Source organism: Otolemur garnettii, unplaced genomic scaffold, assembly GCF_000181295.1.
Source record: "Otolemur garnettii isolate 467f Iridium unplaced genomic scaffold, OtoGar3 scaffold00113, whole genome shotgun sequence".
NCBI lineage: Eukaryota > Metazoa > Chordata > Mammalia > Primates > Galagidae > Otolemur > Otolemur garnettii.
This window is the reverse complement of record NW_003852508.1, coordinates 3,060,190-3,077,215: the sequence shown is the minus strand read 5'-3', so window position 1 is coordinate 3,077,215 and position 17,026 is coordinate 3,060,190. Positions and strand designations below refer to the sequence as shown.

Sequence of the window (17,026 nt, the reverse complement as noted above, 5' to 3'; positions counted from 1 at the left end):
CCCAGGGTAGAGTGCTGTGGCATCACAGCTCACAGCAACCTCCATCTCCTGGGCTCAAGCGAACCTCCTGCCTCAGCCTCCCAAGTAGCTGGGACCACAGGCGCCTGCCACAACGCCCAGCTATTTTTTTGGTTGCAGCTGTTGTTTGGCGGGCTGGGCTGGATTTGAACCTGCCACCTTAGGTGTATGTGGCTTGTGCCTTAGCTACATGAACCACAGGCACCAAGCCTGTTGTTATAAGTTTTAAAATTCTGCTGTTGGCTGTAGAGGTTTGGATTAGTATTTATCCCATAAGGAATTAATTTTGAGGAGGCCATACTTCATATTTTTAAAAGTCACTCTCAAATGCACTTTTCCTCACTGCTTAAGTAGGAATGAAGAAAAAAAGATTTCCTCAAATCATTTATTCATCACTAGAGAAGATACCTGTCCCTGGTCCGTACGTGGCAATAAACTGTTCAAGCTGTTGTTGGCACTGAGTCAGGTAGATATCCCTTTGCTCTAAATACTCTTCATTATACAATTCAAATGGAAATACTGCATTTGGAGCAACACAAAATACAGTGGCCCCTAAAGAAGGAAACAGAATGTACGTGAGAAATACTTAAAATGCCAAGTGTGAAATCACGCTATCAAACAAAATAAGAGTCTTCTAAGACTTTAAAATGTAAACATTAAAAGACTGTAAGTCTTAGAAGAAAATACAGGAGGAAAGTTTAATCACTTTGGATTTAACAGTGATTTCTTGAATATCACACCAAAAACAGAGGCACCAAAACAAAAAATAAATTGGACCACATCAAAATTTAAAACTGCATCAAAAGATACAATCACTGGTGAAAAGGCAACCCAGGGAATAGGAGAAAATACTTGCAAATCATATCTCTGATGAAAGACTCTGGAAGTCAATTAAGAGAACAACTTGATTTTTTTTTTTTTTTTTTGCAGTTTTTGGCCTGGGCTGGGTTTGAACCCGCCACCTCCTGCATATGAGGCCGGCGCCCTACTCCTTTGAGCTACAGGTGCTGCCCTAGAGAACAACCTGATTTTTAAAATGGGGGTCATGTAGGGGATCAGAGTGGAGGGGGTGGGAAATAGGTAAGGATTAAAATAGACATTTCTCCAAAGAGGATAAACAGATGACCAATAGGCATATGAAAAAGATGTTCAACATCACTAATCATTAGGGAAATGCAAATCAAAGTGACAATGCTGGTCACTTCATTGTGGTCAAGGGTACAAGAGGACATTTCAATTCTAAACATACATGCACCCAACTTAAATGCTCTAAGATTTATGAAAGAGACCTTTTATGAAAAGAATTGAAATTATACCTTGTATCTTTTCTGACCACAAGGCAATAAAGGTGGAACTCAACAACCAAAGTTTTCAGCCCCATACAAAGGCATGGAAGTTAAACAACCTTATGGTAAATGACAGTTGGGTCAAGGAAGAGATAAAGGAGGAAATTGTTTTTATTTTTTATTTTTTTGCCGTTTTGGGCTGGGGCTGGGTTTGAACCCACCACCTCAGGCATATGGGGCCCGCACCCTTCTCCTTTGAGCACAGGCATTGCCCAGGAGGAAATTGTTAACATAACACCAATGAAGATACAAGTTACTAAAACCTGTGGGACACTGCAAAAGCAGTCTTAAGAGGGAAATTTATCATATTAGATGTCTATATCCAAAAAACAGAGAGCACATCAACAACTTAATGAATCATCTTAAGGAAATGGAAAAGGAAGAGCAATCTAATCCCAAACCTAGCAGAAGAAAAGAAATAACCAAAATTAAATTAGAAATAAATGAAATTGAAAACAAGAGAATCATTCAGAAAATTAATTTAACAAAAAGTTGGTTCTTTGAAAAAATAAAATTAATAAACCTTTGGCTAGATTAACTAGAAACCAAAAAGTAAGATCTCTAATAACTTCAATCAGAAATGAAAAAGGGGAAATAACAGATATCACAGAGATATAAGACACTGTCTCTGACTACTACTAGAAATCCTATGCCCAGAAATTTGACAATGTGGGCTGTGTACCCATAGCTCAGTGGTTAGAGCACTGGCCACATGCTCTGGGGCTGGTGGGTTCAAATCTGGCCAGGACCTGCTAAACAAACAAAAAAACAGCCGGGCATTGTAGAGGGCATCTGTAGTCCCGCTACTAGGGAGGCTGAGGCAAGAGAATCACTTGAGCCCAAGAGTTCGAGGTTGTAAGCTATAATGCCACAGCACTCTACTGAGGGTGACAAAGTGAGACTGTTGAGAAAGAGAAAGGAAGGAAGGGAAGGAAAGGAAAGAAAGAAAGAAAAAGAAGAAAGAAATTTACCTAATGAAGAAGAAATAGATTTCTTGAACAGAGCAATATTAAGCACTGAGATTAAAGAAACAGTAAAAAAATAATCTTCCAATAAAAAAGAAAGCCCAGGACCAGACGGCTTCACACCAGAATTCTATCAAATCTTCAAAGAAAAGCTCATACCTATAATGCAGAGACTATTCTAAAACATTTAGAACAGTGGTTCTCAACCTTCCTAATGCTATAGCCCTTTAATATAGTTCCTGTGTGTCACGACCCACAGGTTGAGAACTGCTGATTTAGAAGGAAGGTCCTTCCCCAAAACATTCTCTGAAGCTAACATCACCCTGATACCAAAACCAGGAAAGGATCCAACTAAAAAGGAGAACTACAGATCAATTTCAAGAATTTATATAGATGCAAAAATACTCAGTAAAATCCTAACCAATAGATTACAGCTACACATTAAAAACTTATACATTATGCTCGAGTAGGCTTCATCCCAGGGAAGGAAGGGTGATTTAACATATGCAAATCCATACATGTAATTTGCCATATTAATAGAAGCAAAAATAAAGACCATAGGATCTTCTCAATAGATGCAGAAAAAGCATTTGATAAAATTCAGCATACTTTTCTAACAAGAACACTTAAGAATATAGGCATAGGAAGTACATTTCTTAAACTGATTGAGCCACCTATGACAAACCCACAGCTAATGTCATCCTGAATGGAGCAAAACTGAAACTTTTCCACTTAGAACTGGAACTAGACAAGGATGTCCTCTATCACCACTATTATTCAACATTGTGCTGGAAGTTCTAGCCAATGCAATCAGGTAAGAGAAGACTATAAAGGGCACCCAAATGGAGGCAAAGGAGGCCAAACTCTTGCTCTTTGCCAAAGATATGATCTTATACTTAGAAAACCCCAGCGACTCAACCACGAGACTCCAGGAAGTGATCAAGAAATAATGGGTCAGGGTATAAAATCAATGTCAGAAATCAGTAATCTTTGTTTACACCAATAACAGCCAAGCTGAGAAGCTAATCAAGGACACAATTCCCTTCACAGAAGCTTCAAAGAAAATTAAATACCTAAGAATATGCCTAACAAAAGAGGTGAAAGACCTCTACAAAGAGAATTATGAAACCCTAAGAAAAGAAATAGCAAAAGATATTAACAAATGGAAGAGTATACCATGCTCTTGGCTGGGAAGAATTGACATTGTTAAAATGTCTATACTTCCCAAAGCAATCTATAGATTCAATGCACTCCCCATTAAAATACCAACATCATACTTTGAAGAAGTGGAAAAAATAGTTCTTTGTTTCATATGGAACCAAAAAAGAAACCATATAGCCAAGACAATTTTTAGTAATACAAACAAAACTGGAGGCATTAGTCCACCAGACTTTAGGCTATATTACAAGCCCACAGTGATCAAAAAAGCATAGTATTGCACAAAAATAGAGACATAGACATTTAGAACCCAATAAAAAACCAAGAGATAAAACCAGTCTCTTATAGCCATTTGATCTTTGTTAAACCAAACAAGCATACACTGGCGAAAAGAATCCCTCTTAATAAATGATGCTGGGAGAACTGGATAACCACATGTAAAAGACTGAAACTGGACCCACATGCTTGACCACTTACAAAAATTGATTCAAGATTGATAAAAGATATAAATATAAGGCATGGAACAATAAAAATCCTAGAAGAAAGTGTGGGGAAAACTCCTGAGGATGTCGGCCTGGAGAAAGATTTTTATCAAGAAGACATCCATGGCAATGGCAATAACAAAAATTAACAAATGGAACTTAATTAAATTGAAAAGCTTCTGCACAGCTAAGGAGATACAAGCAAATCAAATAGACAACCTTCAGAATGGGAAAAGATATTTGCATGTTACAAATCTGACAAAGGTTTAATAACTAGAATCTATAGAGAGCTCAAATTAATCAACAGAAAAAAAGAATTCCATCTCTCACTGGGTAAGAAGCATGAGCAGAACCTTCTCTGAAGAAGACAGATGAATGGTTAACAAACTCATGAAAAAATGCCCATCATCATAATCATCAGAGAAATGCCAAAGAAAATCACCCTGAGATATCACCTAGCCCCAGTGAGAATAGTCCACATCACAAAGTCCCAAAGTTGCAGATGCTGGTGTGGACGTGGAGAGAGAGGAACACTTTTGCACTGTTGTTGGGTCTGCAAACTCATACAGCCTCTTTGGAAAGAATTATGGAGAATCCTCAAAGAACTCAAATTAGACTTCTCATTTGACCCCCACGATCCCATTCCTAGGTGTCTACCCAGGAGAGAAAAAAAGCATTTTATTATAAGGATATTTGCACTAGATGATTTATTATAACTCAATTTGCAATTGCCAAGATATGGAAATGATCTAAATGCCCATCAGCTCAGAAATGGATTAACAAACAGGTATATGTATACCATGGAATACTCTTCAGCCATAAAAAGATAGTGGCTCTACATCTTTTGTATTAACCTGGATGGAGTTGAGACACAGTCTTTCTAGTAAAGGATCACAATAATGCAAAAGCAAATATCCAATGTACTCAATGCTGATATGAAGACAGTAGACAACCTAATTCACACTCACAGAGGAGAAAAACTCATTTCAATTAAAGTTGAGGGAAGGAGGAGAGGAAAAGAGGGGGGAGCTTGGGATGTTCCCAATTAATGGCACAATGTAGGGGTATAAGGCACATCTTTTGGGTGCAGGACACAAGTACGAGAGGGACTCTGCCTAATAAATTCAAATATGACCTAGTTGTTTGTATCCCCACATTAACCTGAAATTAAAATAAAGGTGATTGAATTTAAGCTGACAAAAAAAAAAAAAATCAGAATGCAATACCCCCTCACACCCATACCATGGCTATTGTAAAAATAACAAGGATGATAAGCATTGGCAAGGATATGGAGAAGTTGGAACCCTTATGCAGTGTTGGGAATGTAAAACGGTACATACACTATGGAAAACAGTTTGGTGGTTCATCAAGAAAATTAAACAGAATTACCATGATCCAGCAATTTCACTTACAGGCATATACTCAAGAATTGAAAGCAAAATCTCAAAGGGGTATGTATATTTGCACATTCATGTTCATAGCAGTATTACAAAGTGTAAGAAACCAAAGTGTCCATTGACAGACAAAGGAATGAACAAAATGTGGTATATAGGTATTATTATTAAGTAATAGTACTCACACAATATAGATGACCCTTGGGAACCTTATGTTACATGAAATAACCCATTCACAAAAGGACAAATATTATATGATTCCACTTATATGAGGTACCTAAGAATGGTCAAATTCATAGAGTCAGCAGAATGATAGTTGCCAGAGGCTAGATACCAATGGGGAGTTGGTATTTAAAGGATACAAAGTTTTACTTTGGGAAGATAAAAAACTTCTGGAGATGGATGGTGGTGATAGTTGCACAACAACGTGAATATACTTAACACCACTGAATTGTACGCTTAAAAATGATTAATGAGGTTGATTTTATGTATGTTTTTTAAAAATCATTGACCTTTATTATAGGAGTTAAGCTCTTATATTCCATTTCATTCATTGATTCATTGAATGAGTACAGAGTACCAAGCCATGCCTCCCTTGCTACCCTAGCCCTCTGCTGCTTCCAGACCATTCTTTCCCCTGCTTCCTCCTTTCTCTCCTTTGAGGCACAGCACCACCTTGCTTTAACAACCATTTCCTCTTCCATAGTCAACTACTAGCTCTAAGCACTTGGTGTACAATCTTCCTTTCTTCCCCAATATCCAATATTCAGTGATTTCCACGTGAACTTCCCATTTAACTTCTGACCTCCCTGTGTCCTACCTTTCCCCTCTACTTAAGCCACACATTCCCATAATCACAGAAAACTGATATCACCAGAAACTTACTTCAAGACCAAAACTCACTCCCCTCAACTACCTCCTATGCTCCGGCTCAGTTGCTGTTCCAGGTCTTCTACCTCAGAGATCTGTAATCTGCTTCTTCCCATTCATCCCTGGCCCTTCCTTCACCAGCCTGAGTCCTTTCTTTGCCAGCCCACCCTTCCCTTGCTCTTCTGCAACACTCTGCATGAACCCAGCCATTCATAATATGCTGGTACTAAGACTGGTAAGCAGAAAATCACACCTGGCATTTCTTCTTTTCATTTTAAATGAATCAGTAATTTCAAACAATCACTTGCACACCTGACAACCCTGCTGTGTTTCCCAAGGACACTTCTAGCCCCTACAATGACTATTCTATTCCATTCTTCTCTCCTCAGACCTTTCATTTTCAGCTAGTCAGAACCTACAAACCTACCTGGTTCTGTATTCACTTTCTTCTGTCCTATAAAATGAAGAAGTGACTAGTCTATGAGAGGCCAGTTCTTTCACATGTGCCCTGAAACCCATCCCTTCTCACCTTTTTAGGACTTTACTTCTGCATCTTCCTCTTTTCTACAGCATCATTAATTTACTCTCTACTGTACATAATATGATTTAATGCCTTCTATCCTCATAAAAATAAAATCTCTCCCTGGGACACTCATCCTTCTCCTGCTAATGCACTTCTTTCCTCATCTCAAAATTGTCTATGTATGCTGTCTCCATAACTTCACCCCCTTTTCTGCTCCACTGCAATAGCTCTAATCATCGCTACCTAAAACCTATCGGTTACCAGATCAAATCTTATCCATCTTCCAGTAGCATATGAAATACTCAACCATTTTGCTCCCTTCTGGAAGCACTCTCCTTCTTGGCTGTGTAATGCCACACTTCCTGTATTCTAGTTGATGCTTCTCAGTCTTATTAGTTCTCATTCCCATTTCTAAATACTGAAATCTTCAAGGGCATTCCTGGAGTTGTGGAATCCAATGGAGTCCAACCTTTTGACTTCTCTGGGCCACACTGGAAGAACAGTTGTCTTGGGCACACACTAAATACACAAACACTAAAAATAGCTGATGAGCAAAAAATAGTCCATGGGTAATTTTTGCGATGTCCACCATCACAAATAAGCAAAAAAGGCCTCACATAATAATTCTAATTATTCACTCCCCCATTCAGACAGTTGTAAAATCATAGAGCAAGTCCCAAATTTGTAATCACTAATATAGAAAATGTATCTAAGAAAATGTATCTATATCTAAGTAATAAAATATATTTGGCTTTTAAAATATTTTTAAATATAAAGTAAAAGAAGGGCTTGGCATTCATAGCACGGTGGGTTATGGCGCCAGTCACATACACCAAGGCTGGCAGGTTTGAACCTGGCCAGGGCCTGCTAAACAATGACAACTGCAACAAAAAATACCCCAGTGTTGTGGCAGGCACCTGTAGTCCCAGCTACTTGGGAGGGTGAGGCAAGAGAATCGCTTAAGCCTAAGACTTTGACATTGCTGTGAGCTATGATGGCACTATACTCTACCCAGGGCAACAGCTTGTGACTCTGTCTCAAAAAAAAAAAAAGAAAAAAGAAAGAAAGAAGAAAAAGTAGTCATCTATCCACTTTTCATTGAACAATCTTTTTTCAGTCATATTTTTTTCTTTTTTTTCCATAATTTTCTTTTTTGGGATTTTGTTTTCTTTTGAGATATTGTGAAAGCCATGCTGGGATTGAAAAAATAAGAATAGTTGGCAGCTCCAGCTATTAGTAGTTCAGTGGGTAGGGCACCAAGCACATACACCAGTGGCTGGCAGGTTCAAATCCAACCTGGGCCAGCTAAACAACAATGACAACGGCAACCAAAAAACAGCTGGGCATTGTGGCAGGCGCCTATAGTCCCAGCTACTTGGGAGGCTTTAAGTTGCTGTGAGCTGTGATGCCATGGTACTTTACCAAGGGTGACATAGTGAGACTGTCTCAAAAAAAAAAAAAAAAGAATAGTTAAGTAGTTAAGGAACTATATTTGCTTTTATTATGAAAATTAATCCACAGGATAATAGAAAGCAAGGTTTGGGCCTTTCCACGTCTTGGCTGCTGATGCAGGGCCAGGCTGATGGTAAAGCACAATGGGCAATGTGTGAGGTGCTGCCAAGGTGTGCAAGTACCCTTCATAATCAAATAAGAATGTATACCTGACTCCTAAATAACATTAAATGCCTAATATGTCAATGGTAGTTTGAAATCTTATTGATAATCTCTACCTTGCCAAATCACTGCAAACACATGTAATGTCTGATGGTGTCTATTCAACTCTCTGAGCTTGGAAGATAACACACTGGAAATTGCACACCATAGAAAACTGAAGCCACACATGTGTAGCAAGAGCCCATGTTGTTTACTTTATGTGACACTGCAATACAACATTATTGTCTACAAACTTCATGCTTGAGAATCACACAATTTCCACCAAAAGATCACAAAAAGAAAAAAAAAAAACTAATAATGTTTTAAGTAAGTTTGTGGTGGGCCACATTTGTAGTCATCCTGGGCCACATGTGGCCTGTGGGCTGCAGAGTGGACACCCCTGTCTAGGTAATTTAACTCATTCCTTGGTTTTGAATACCATCTCTATGGTGATGATCTTAAGTTATATTCCTAGGCTAGAACTCTCCCCTAAGCTACAAATTCTTCTGTCTCTATAGGGTATCTTAAAGTTATATTTGTAATTTGATTTTTCTCCTGAACCCTTTTCTCTTTCTTCCCAGTCTTGGTAAATGGAGTGTGACCCACAGATTTCCTTAAGGCAGAAACCTGGGAATTTTCCTTAATTCTTCCCTTTCCCCTCTAGCTCATGAGGACAACCTATTGGATTTTGCATCCAAGGTGTATCTCCAATTCACTAATTTATCTCCATTTCTATTGACTCCTCCTTGTTAATCTCATTATCAATTGCCTGGTCTACAATAACCATTTTCTAACTAGTCTCCTCTTTCTGCTCTTAACCCTCCAGCTCCAAATGTGTTATTTTAAAAATACAATTTTAATCACTAGTCTTCTATTTAAAACCTTTCAATGACTTCTCATTATACTTAGAATAAAATCTCCGTTTTCTATCATAGTCTGTAAGGACCAGCAGGATCTGGCCCTACTTTCTTCTCCAGCTGGTTTTTATGCTGTTTTTTTGTTTGTTTGTTTTTGTTTTTGCTTTTTGCCACTCTGGCTTTCAGTTTCTTGGAAGCACCTACATATGTAATTTCCCTCTACCCTGACTTATCATTCTTTAGGTGTCTGCTTAAATAAATATCACCTCCTTAGAGAGGACTCCCAAAATCCAGTCGAAGGAAGACCTTTCTATTCTTTCTCATAACATCCTATTGATGTTCTTCACAGCATCTCTCTTGATTTGCATTAGGTATGTATTAGTATATTTACTTTTGTCTGTCCTCTCACTAGGCTATAAGCTCCACCAGGTTAGAGACTAATTGTTTTCACCATTGTATATCTAATGCTCATCACCTAGTTATCATTCAATAAATATTTGTTGACTGAAAAAATTATGGATATTTAATTCAAATAGTGATAATTAGGACATACAATATGACAGAACCTCAGAGATATTACAGTTTTGGTTCTAGATCGCTGCAATAAAGCAAAAATTGCAATAAAGCGAGTCACATAATTTTTTGTTTTCTCAGTGCACATAAAGGTTATATTTACACTATACTGTCATCTATTAAGTATGCTAAAAAAGAAGTTAACAGTCACCTGAGCCTTCAGTAAGTCTTCATCTTTTGCTGGTGGAGGGTTTTGCCTCAATGTTGATGGCTGAGGACTGATCAAAGCATCAGTCCCCAACCTTTTTGGCACCAAGAACTAGTTTCACGGAAGACAATTTTTCTACATACTGGGTGGAGGAATGGTTTGGGGTTGATTCAAGTACATTACATTTATTGTGCACTTTATTTCTATTATTATTACATTGTAATATATAATAAAATCATTACATAAGGCAAAATCAATGGGAGCCCTGAGCTTGTCTTCCTGCAACTAGAAAGTCAGATTGTGACTTAAATCCTGCCACCCGATACAGCTGTATAATTGAAGGACATCAAATCACTTGCCACTATAAAGCCTGCCACCAGATGCAGCTTAACTGTCATTGCCATTCACTGATAAGGTTTTGCTATGAGTCTGCAAGCACTTGGGTTTATGTGCAGTTAATCCCTCTGCTAAGGATAGTCTGTATTTGCAGCCGCTCCCCAGCACTTGCATCACTACATCAATTCTACCCCAGATCATCAGGCATTAGATTCTCACAAGGAGAATCCAGCTTAGATCCCTCAAATGTGCAGTTTACAGTAGGGTTCATTCTCCTACAAGAATCTGATGGCACTGCTGATCTGACATGAGGCTGAGCTCAGGGTGGTGATACCAGGATGGGGAGCAGATATAAATACAGATGAAGCTTCACTCACTTACCCACTGCTCACCTCCTGCTGTGAGGCCACGGATGTGTATCAGCCTGGAGGTTGAGGACTCCAAGATCAGAGTAATGGTTGCTGAAGGTTGGGGTGGTTGTGGCAATTTCTTAAAATGAAACGTTGAAGTTTGCCACATTGATCGACCCTTCCTTTCATAAAAGATTTCTCTGTAGCATGTGAGACCGTTTGATAGCATTTTACCCACAGTAGAACTTCTTTCAAAGTTGGAGTTAATTTTCTCAAACCCTACCACTGCTTTATCAACCAAGTTTATATAATATTCCAAGTCCTTTTGTTGTCATTTCCCCAAAGTCCATAGCATCTTCACCAGGAGTAGATTCCATAGATTCCATCTCAAGAAACTATTTTCTTTGCTCATCTGTAGGAGACAAGGCCTCCATTTGTTCAAGTTGTATCATGAAATTGCTGCAATTCAGACCAATCTTCAGAATCCACTTTTAATTCTAGTTCTCTTGCTATTTCCACAACATCTGCAGTTCCTTCCTCCACTGAAGTCTTGAAGCCCACAAAGTCATAGATAATGATTCCTTTGATGGATCCCAGCAAAGTAAATTGAAAACCTTCTAGAAATAATTCATTCTAGATGCCATTAAGAATACTCATGATTCATGGGGAGAGGTCAAAATATCCACATCAGGAGAATTTGAAAGAAGTTTGTTTCAACCCTCACGGATGACTTACAAAATGTATTTCTTAAATAATAAGACTTTAAAAAATATTATCATTATTATTATTATTTGAGACAGAGTCTTACTCTGTCACCCTGGGTAGAGTGCCCATGGCATCATAGCTCATAGCAACCTAAATTCCTGGGCTTAAGCAATCCTCTTGCCTCAGCCTCCTGAGTAGCTAGGACTATAGGCATGTGCCACCACATTCAGCTAATTTTTCTATTTTTAGTAGAGACAAGGTCTTGCTCTTGCTCAGACTGATCTCAAACTCCTGAGCTCAAGTGATCCACATGTGTTGGCCTCTCAGAGTGCTAGGATTATAGGCATAATCTACCATGCCTGGTCAAATAAGACTTGAAAGTCAAAGTTACTCCTTGATCCAAGGGCTGCAGAGTGGATCTTGTGTTAGCAGGTGTACAAATAACATTTGTTTCTTTGTACATCTCCACCAGAGCTCTTGGGTAGAGGCATTATCAATGAGCAGTAATCTTTCAAAAGGAATCTTTTTGTTCCGAGCAGTAGATCTCACCAGTGGGCTTCAAATATTCAATAAACTGTGCTGTAAACAGATCAGTTGTCATCCAAACTTTGATCTTCCATTCATACAGAATGGGCAGAGTAGATCTAGCATGATTCTTAAGGGACCTAGAATTTTTGAAATTGAAAATGAGCCTTGGCTTCAACTGAAAGTCCCCAGACGCATTAGGCCCTAACAGAGAGAGTCAGCCTGTCCTTTGAAGCTTTGATCCTGGCGTTGACTTCTCCATTCTACCTATGAAAGTCTTAGATGGCATCATCTTCCAATAAAAGGCTATTTGTTTCATCTGCATGGAAAAATATTTGGTTTGTGTACCGTACACTTTCATCAATGTTCTTGGCTAGATCTTCTGGATAACTTGCTGCAGCATCTCCGTCAGCATCTGCTGCTTCACCTTGCATTTTCAAGGTGAAACTTCATTCTTCAACCTCATGAACCAACCAAATATTCCTTTTGCAGCTTCCTTACCTCTCTCAGCCTTCATAGAATTGAAGAGAGTTAAGGCCTGGCTTGCTCTACATTCAATTTTGGCTTAAGGGAATGTTGTGGCTAGTTTGATATTCTATCCACACTATGAAACTTTCTCCATATCAGCAATAAGGTTGCTTTGCTTTACATTGACAGCTCAGCTAATTATTTAATGCAAAAACATAGCTTTTTACCTATATCTGTTTTTGGTATGATTTCCCCCTAAGCTTAACAATCTCTAGTTTTTGATATAAAGTGAGAAATATTTAATTCTTCCTTTCACTTGAACATGTATAGACCATTGTAGGGTTATTAATTGGCCTAATTTCAATATTGTTTTGTCTCAGGGAATATAGAGGCCTGAGGAGAGGGAGAGAGATAGGGTAATGGCCAGCAGGGGGTGGCAGTCAGAACTTACACAACATTTATTAAGTTCTCTGTGTTAAGCTGGGCACAGTGGCCCATGCCTGTAATCCTAGCACTCTGGGAAGCTGAAGCAGGAGGATCTGAGCTCAGGAGTTTGAGACCAATCTGAGCAAGAGCGAGACCCTGTCTCTACTAAAAACAGAAAAATTCAGGGGTTCACTAGTTAAGAAAAAATAAATAAACAATAAAAATAGAAAAATTAGTACCAGTACTTAGGAGGCTAAGGCAGGAGGATTGCTTGAGCTCAGGAGTTTGAGGTTGCTGTAGGCAACAGAGTGAGACTCTGCCTCATAATAATAATAATAATATTAATAATAGTAAGTTTGCTATGTTACATGAACACAGTTTGTCGTGCCCCAAAACAATGAAAATAGTAGTATCAAAGAACACTAAAAACAGACCATCATAACAGACACAGTTATAATGAAAAAGTTTGAAGCTGGGCATAGTGGCTGATACCTGTAATCCTAGCACTCTGGGAGGCCAAGATGGGTGGATTGCCTGAACTCAGGAGTTCAAGACCAGCCTGAGCCAGAGCAGCCTGAGCCAGACCCCTGTCTCTAAAACTAGCTGGGCACTGGGGCAGGCACCTGTAGTCCCAGCTACTCAGGCAAGAGGATCGATTGAGCCCAAGAGTTTGAGGTTGCTGTGAGCTGTGATGTCATAGCACTCTACCCAGGGCCACAGCTGAAGACTGTCTCAAAAAAAAAAAAAAAAGAAAGAAAGAAAGAAAGTTTGAAATACTGTGAGAATTACCAAAGTGTGACACAGGACATGAAGTGAGCACATACTGTAGAAAAATGGCACCAATAGACTTGCTTGATGCAGGGTTGCCACAAACCTTCAATTTGTAAAAAACAGTATCTGTAAAGTACAATCAGGTGACATGTAATAAAATGAAGTATGTCCACATTTAAACATATTGTATGCAAATGTAAAAAGAAGGTAAATTAATTCTAATAGTTAAGGTACTGTATAATCATTAAGAAACACAAGGATGACTTCATATAAAGGCTGCTGCTACTTCACATCTATTTCATACCCCACCAAAAAAAATATCCATTGATATGGATCATTTTCCTAACAATGTTTAATCAAGTAGTGATTAAGGTACTGCTTTGCTTAAGACTTAAAAATCAATGTACTTAACTCAAATTCATTATGAAAACAAAACTGAAGGGAAAAAAATCTTCACATAGTTTTTTTTCCCTTCAATAAATACTTTCTAAAATTCTTCAAGAAAGTCTTGACAAAATAGTCACCAAATGTTTGGTCATATTCTACCATAGGAGTACTTAATATTATAATACCTGTTTTTCAATTCAGCAGAAGTACTTAATATTATAATACCTTGTTTTTCAATTCAAAGTCACAGATTTTTGTTTTTTTAAAATCTAGTTGTGTCTTAACAATTGATGGCATGCCATAGTAAAATTGGCAGCACTTTTTCTTTATGATATATAAAATAGTGTGTCTTAGATTTGATGAAATATGATCTTAAGTATAGAATAAAAGAATGTAAAGACAAAGCAAATTAAAACTAAAAATATGCATATATCCTTCCTGTTATTTCATATTAATTAAGAACAAGTGTTTTTCTCTTTTGGTAAATAAGACGAATTTAGGATGTTAATTAACCTCTTCTGGGGGTTATGAATCTCTATGACATATTTCATGAAACTTATGATCTATCTTCTTAGGAAAAACTATATAGGAACACACATATGAGTATACAGATTTATATATAAATTAGGGATTCACAAGCCCCTAGAGGACATCAAACATCTATGGATCCTTAGTTAAGAATGGTTAATTTACATAATTATACAACAAGGTTCTAATGAATCTTTGTAAAAGAGTTAATAAAATATAAATATAATTTAAAGCAAGTTTAAGCACTAAACACATACACACAGAACACTAGTATTAATACATTTCTTTAAGTTCCAGGGTTGGTACCAAAGTTTAATTTGAAGAAAAGGTATCTCTAATCTAAATTAATGTCTCATCTAATTCAACAAAGACCTTTGGGAGAATAATTCTCCTTACCTTTACCTTAGGAGAGGCCTTTTGTGTTTTTATTAGCAAAAGCATAATAGGTGCCATTCATTTCAAATAATTTAAATTCTATAGTCATAGTATTAAAACTGGCAATTCAGAGAATGTAGTACATGTTATTTTAAAAAGACGACAAATCAAAATTATTTAATATATTGTATTGAGTACTTTCCCCCCTAGAATTCTTTAAGCAATGGAAAGTTCAAGTATGAAAACAATCATGAATAATACAGAACTTAATATTAGATGATGATACTACCTACAAATAATTAGCAAGTATTTAAATCCAAATATGCCTCCCTGAGATTTACTATTCTTTAACATAATATTTTAAAAATATATGTAACACTTTAAGAGACTAAAATATTTAAGTTTAGATAAAATTTTTTGTAGTAATATTAATAATTTAATACATTACCATATTTCAATGTGAGAGATGTTTCAAATAGTAAGGCTGCAATTAGTACATCTTCTTTAAGCACTTTGTTCCTTAAGTTCAGTCGCGCATGGGCTTCAGATAGAGAAACTCTTTAAAAAATTGATGTCAATTAAAATATGTTGATATTACAATGATAAGATATATTTTGGCAGGAACAAACCAAGATATATGTGAACACTAGCTGCACCTACATGATCAGCATATTCTTTCTTTTATTATTATTATTTTTTTTTTTTTTTTTTTTTTGCAGTTTTTGGCCGGGGCTGGGTTTGAACTCACCACCTCTGGCATATGGGGCCGGTGCCCTACTCCTTTGAGCACAGGTGCTGCCCCATATTCTTTTTTAAAAACAATTTTATTTATTTTCAAAGCATTTTTTTCCTATAAACTTAAACAGACTATTGCAGAACAAGCCAGTATTCTTGCTTATTAACAAAGAGTTGGTTTCTGTCAAGGCTTCCATGTATCATTTCACACTCCTCTCCCAGGTTCTGTTTAGATAAATACACAGTTCAGAAAATTAATCTAACTAAATATCTCTCATAGACAAATCTTAAACCTTTTCTTCTAGTTCCTCATTTGTCTGAAGTCTTCATAGAATCTTACAATTTCAGTGTAAGAAAGAATCTTGGAGTTCAAATTTCAAACTCTCATTAGATAGCTGAATTTCTTTTATAACATCCCAGGCTACTCACTACGAAGTCTCTTTTGAACCTTTTCTAGCATTCACTGCTTCATAGGGCAATTCATTCTTTATTTTTTAACCAGGCTCGATTATACTTTAGTTCTCTCTGAAGATATCAATTAGGCAGGTGTAATATACTTGAACAACTGCTGGACTTAGCAATCAAAAAACCTAGAATAAGTCTCTAGAATTTACTAGCTATGTGATTTTGTTTAAATCATTTAATTTATGAGAGTTTTTGAAATTCAGCTATAAAAAGGGGATAAATAAAGGCATTTGAAAGTTCTGTAACTAACTATAACCAAGATTATATAAGTCTAAATTAAAATTAATTTCACAGCAATTTCCATTTGCTGGTTTCTTGTTCTATTTTCTGAGACTTCTTAAATGTGGCAGCTCTTCAAACATTCAAAGATAACTTTTATAGTTGCCCCGTGTTTTCTTTCCATCAAGGTAAATATTTGTAGTTCCTTTAGTATATTATGAGTCATAATTTTTAACTTCTCATTATCTTAACTATCTCATTTATCTCTCTTTATGGCTAGATTTGGCAAATATTCCTTTTCAGTATTAGTAACACAGGTGTGATTTAACCACCAGAGTAGAGATGAGGCAGAACTAGAATTTTGTTGCTATATATATACAAAATGTAGGGTTGTATATATTGTAATATATGTATTCTACTAATACAATCCTAAATTTCAGTGTTATTAACAGCCACATTACATCACTTACTCCTAAGAACCATGAAAAAATGAATTCTCAAGTCTTTTTCATAGCTTTTCATATTAAGCCACATCACCCATTCCCATTAATTCACAGTTCTACATGTACTAGGGAGTTTGGGGATCTAATAGAGGACATTACATTTATCCTATTAAGTTTCTTCTTTTTAGGTTAAGATCATAATTCAAGGCTATGAAGTTCTCCTCAATGTTGCTCATTTTCTAATACAAATTTGATTATCATTTCCCTGATATCCTCATCCAAGCTCCTTTTTTTTTTTTTTTTTTT

The 17,026-nt window shown here is 36.9% G+C and overlaps 1 protein-coding gene across 1 annotated transcript in view; it reads right to left on the bottom strand.

Annotated features, from left to right (window-relative positions):
- Window positions 1-331: 331 nt before the first annotated feature.
- The window catches only part of MCMDC2 (minichromosome maintenance domain containing 2), a 58,481-nt gene continuing 41,786 nt past the window's right edge, over window positions 332-17,026 (bottom strand). Inside the window, exons 13-14 of the mRNA XM_003797247.1 lie at window positions 15,307-15,416; window positions 332-570 (exon numbers count right to left, since the gene is read on the bottom strand). Of these exons, the coding sequence (XP_003797295.1) occupies window positions 404-570; window positions 15,307-15,416 (277 nt within the window). The 3' untranslated portion in view covers window positions 332-403. The remainder of the gene's footprint in view (window positions 571-15,306; window positions 15,417-17,026) is intronic.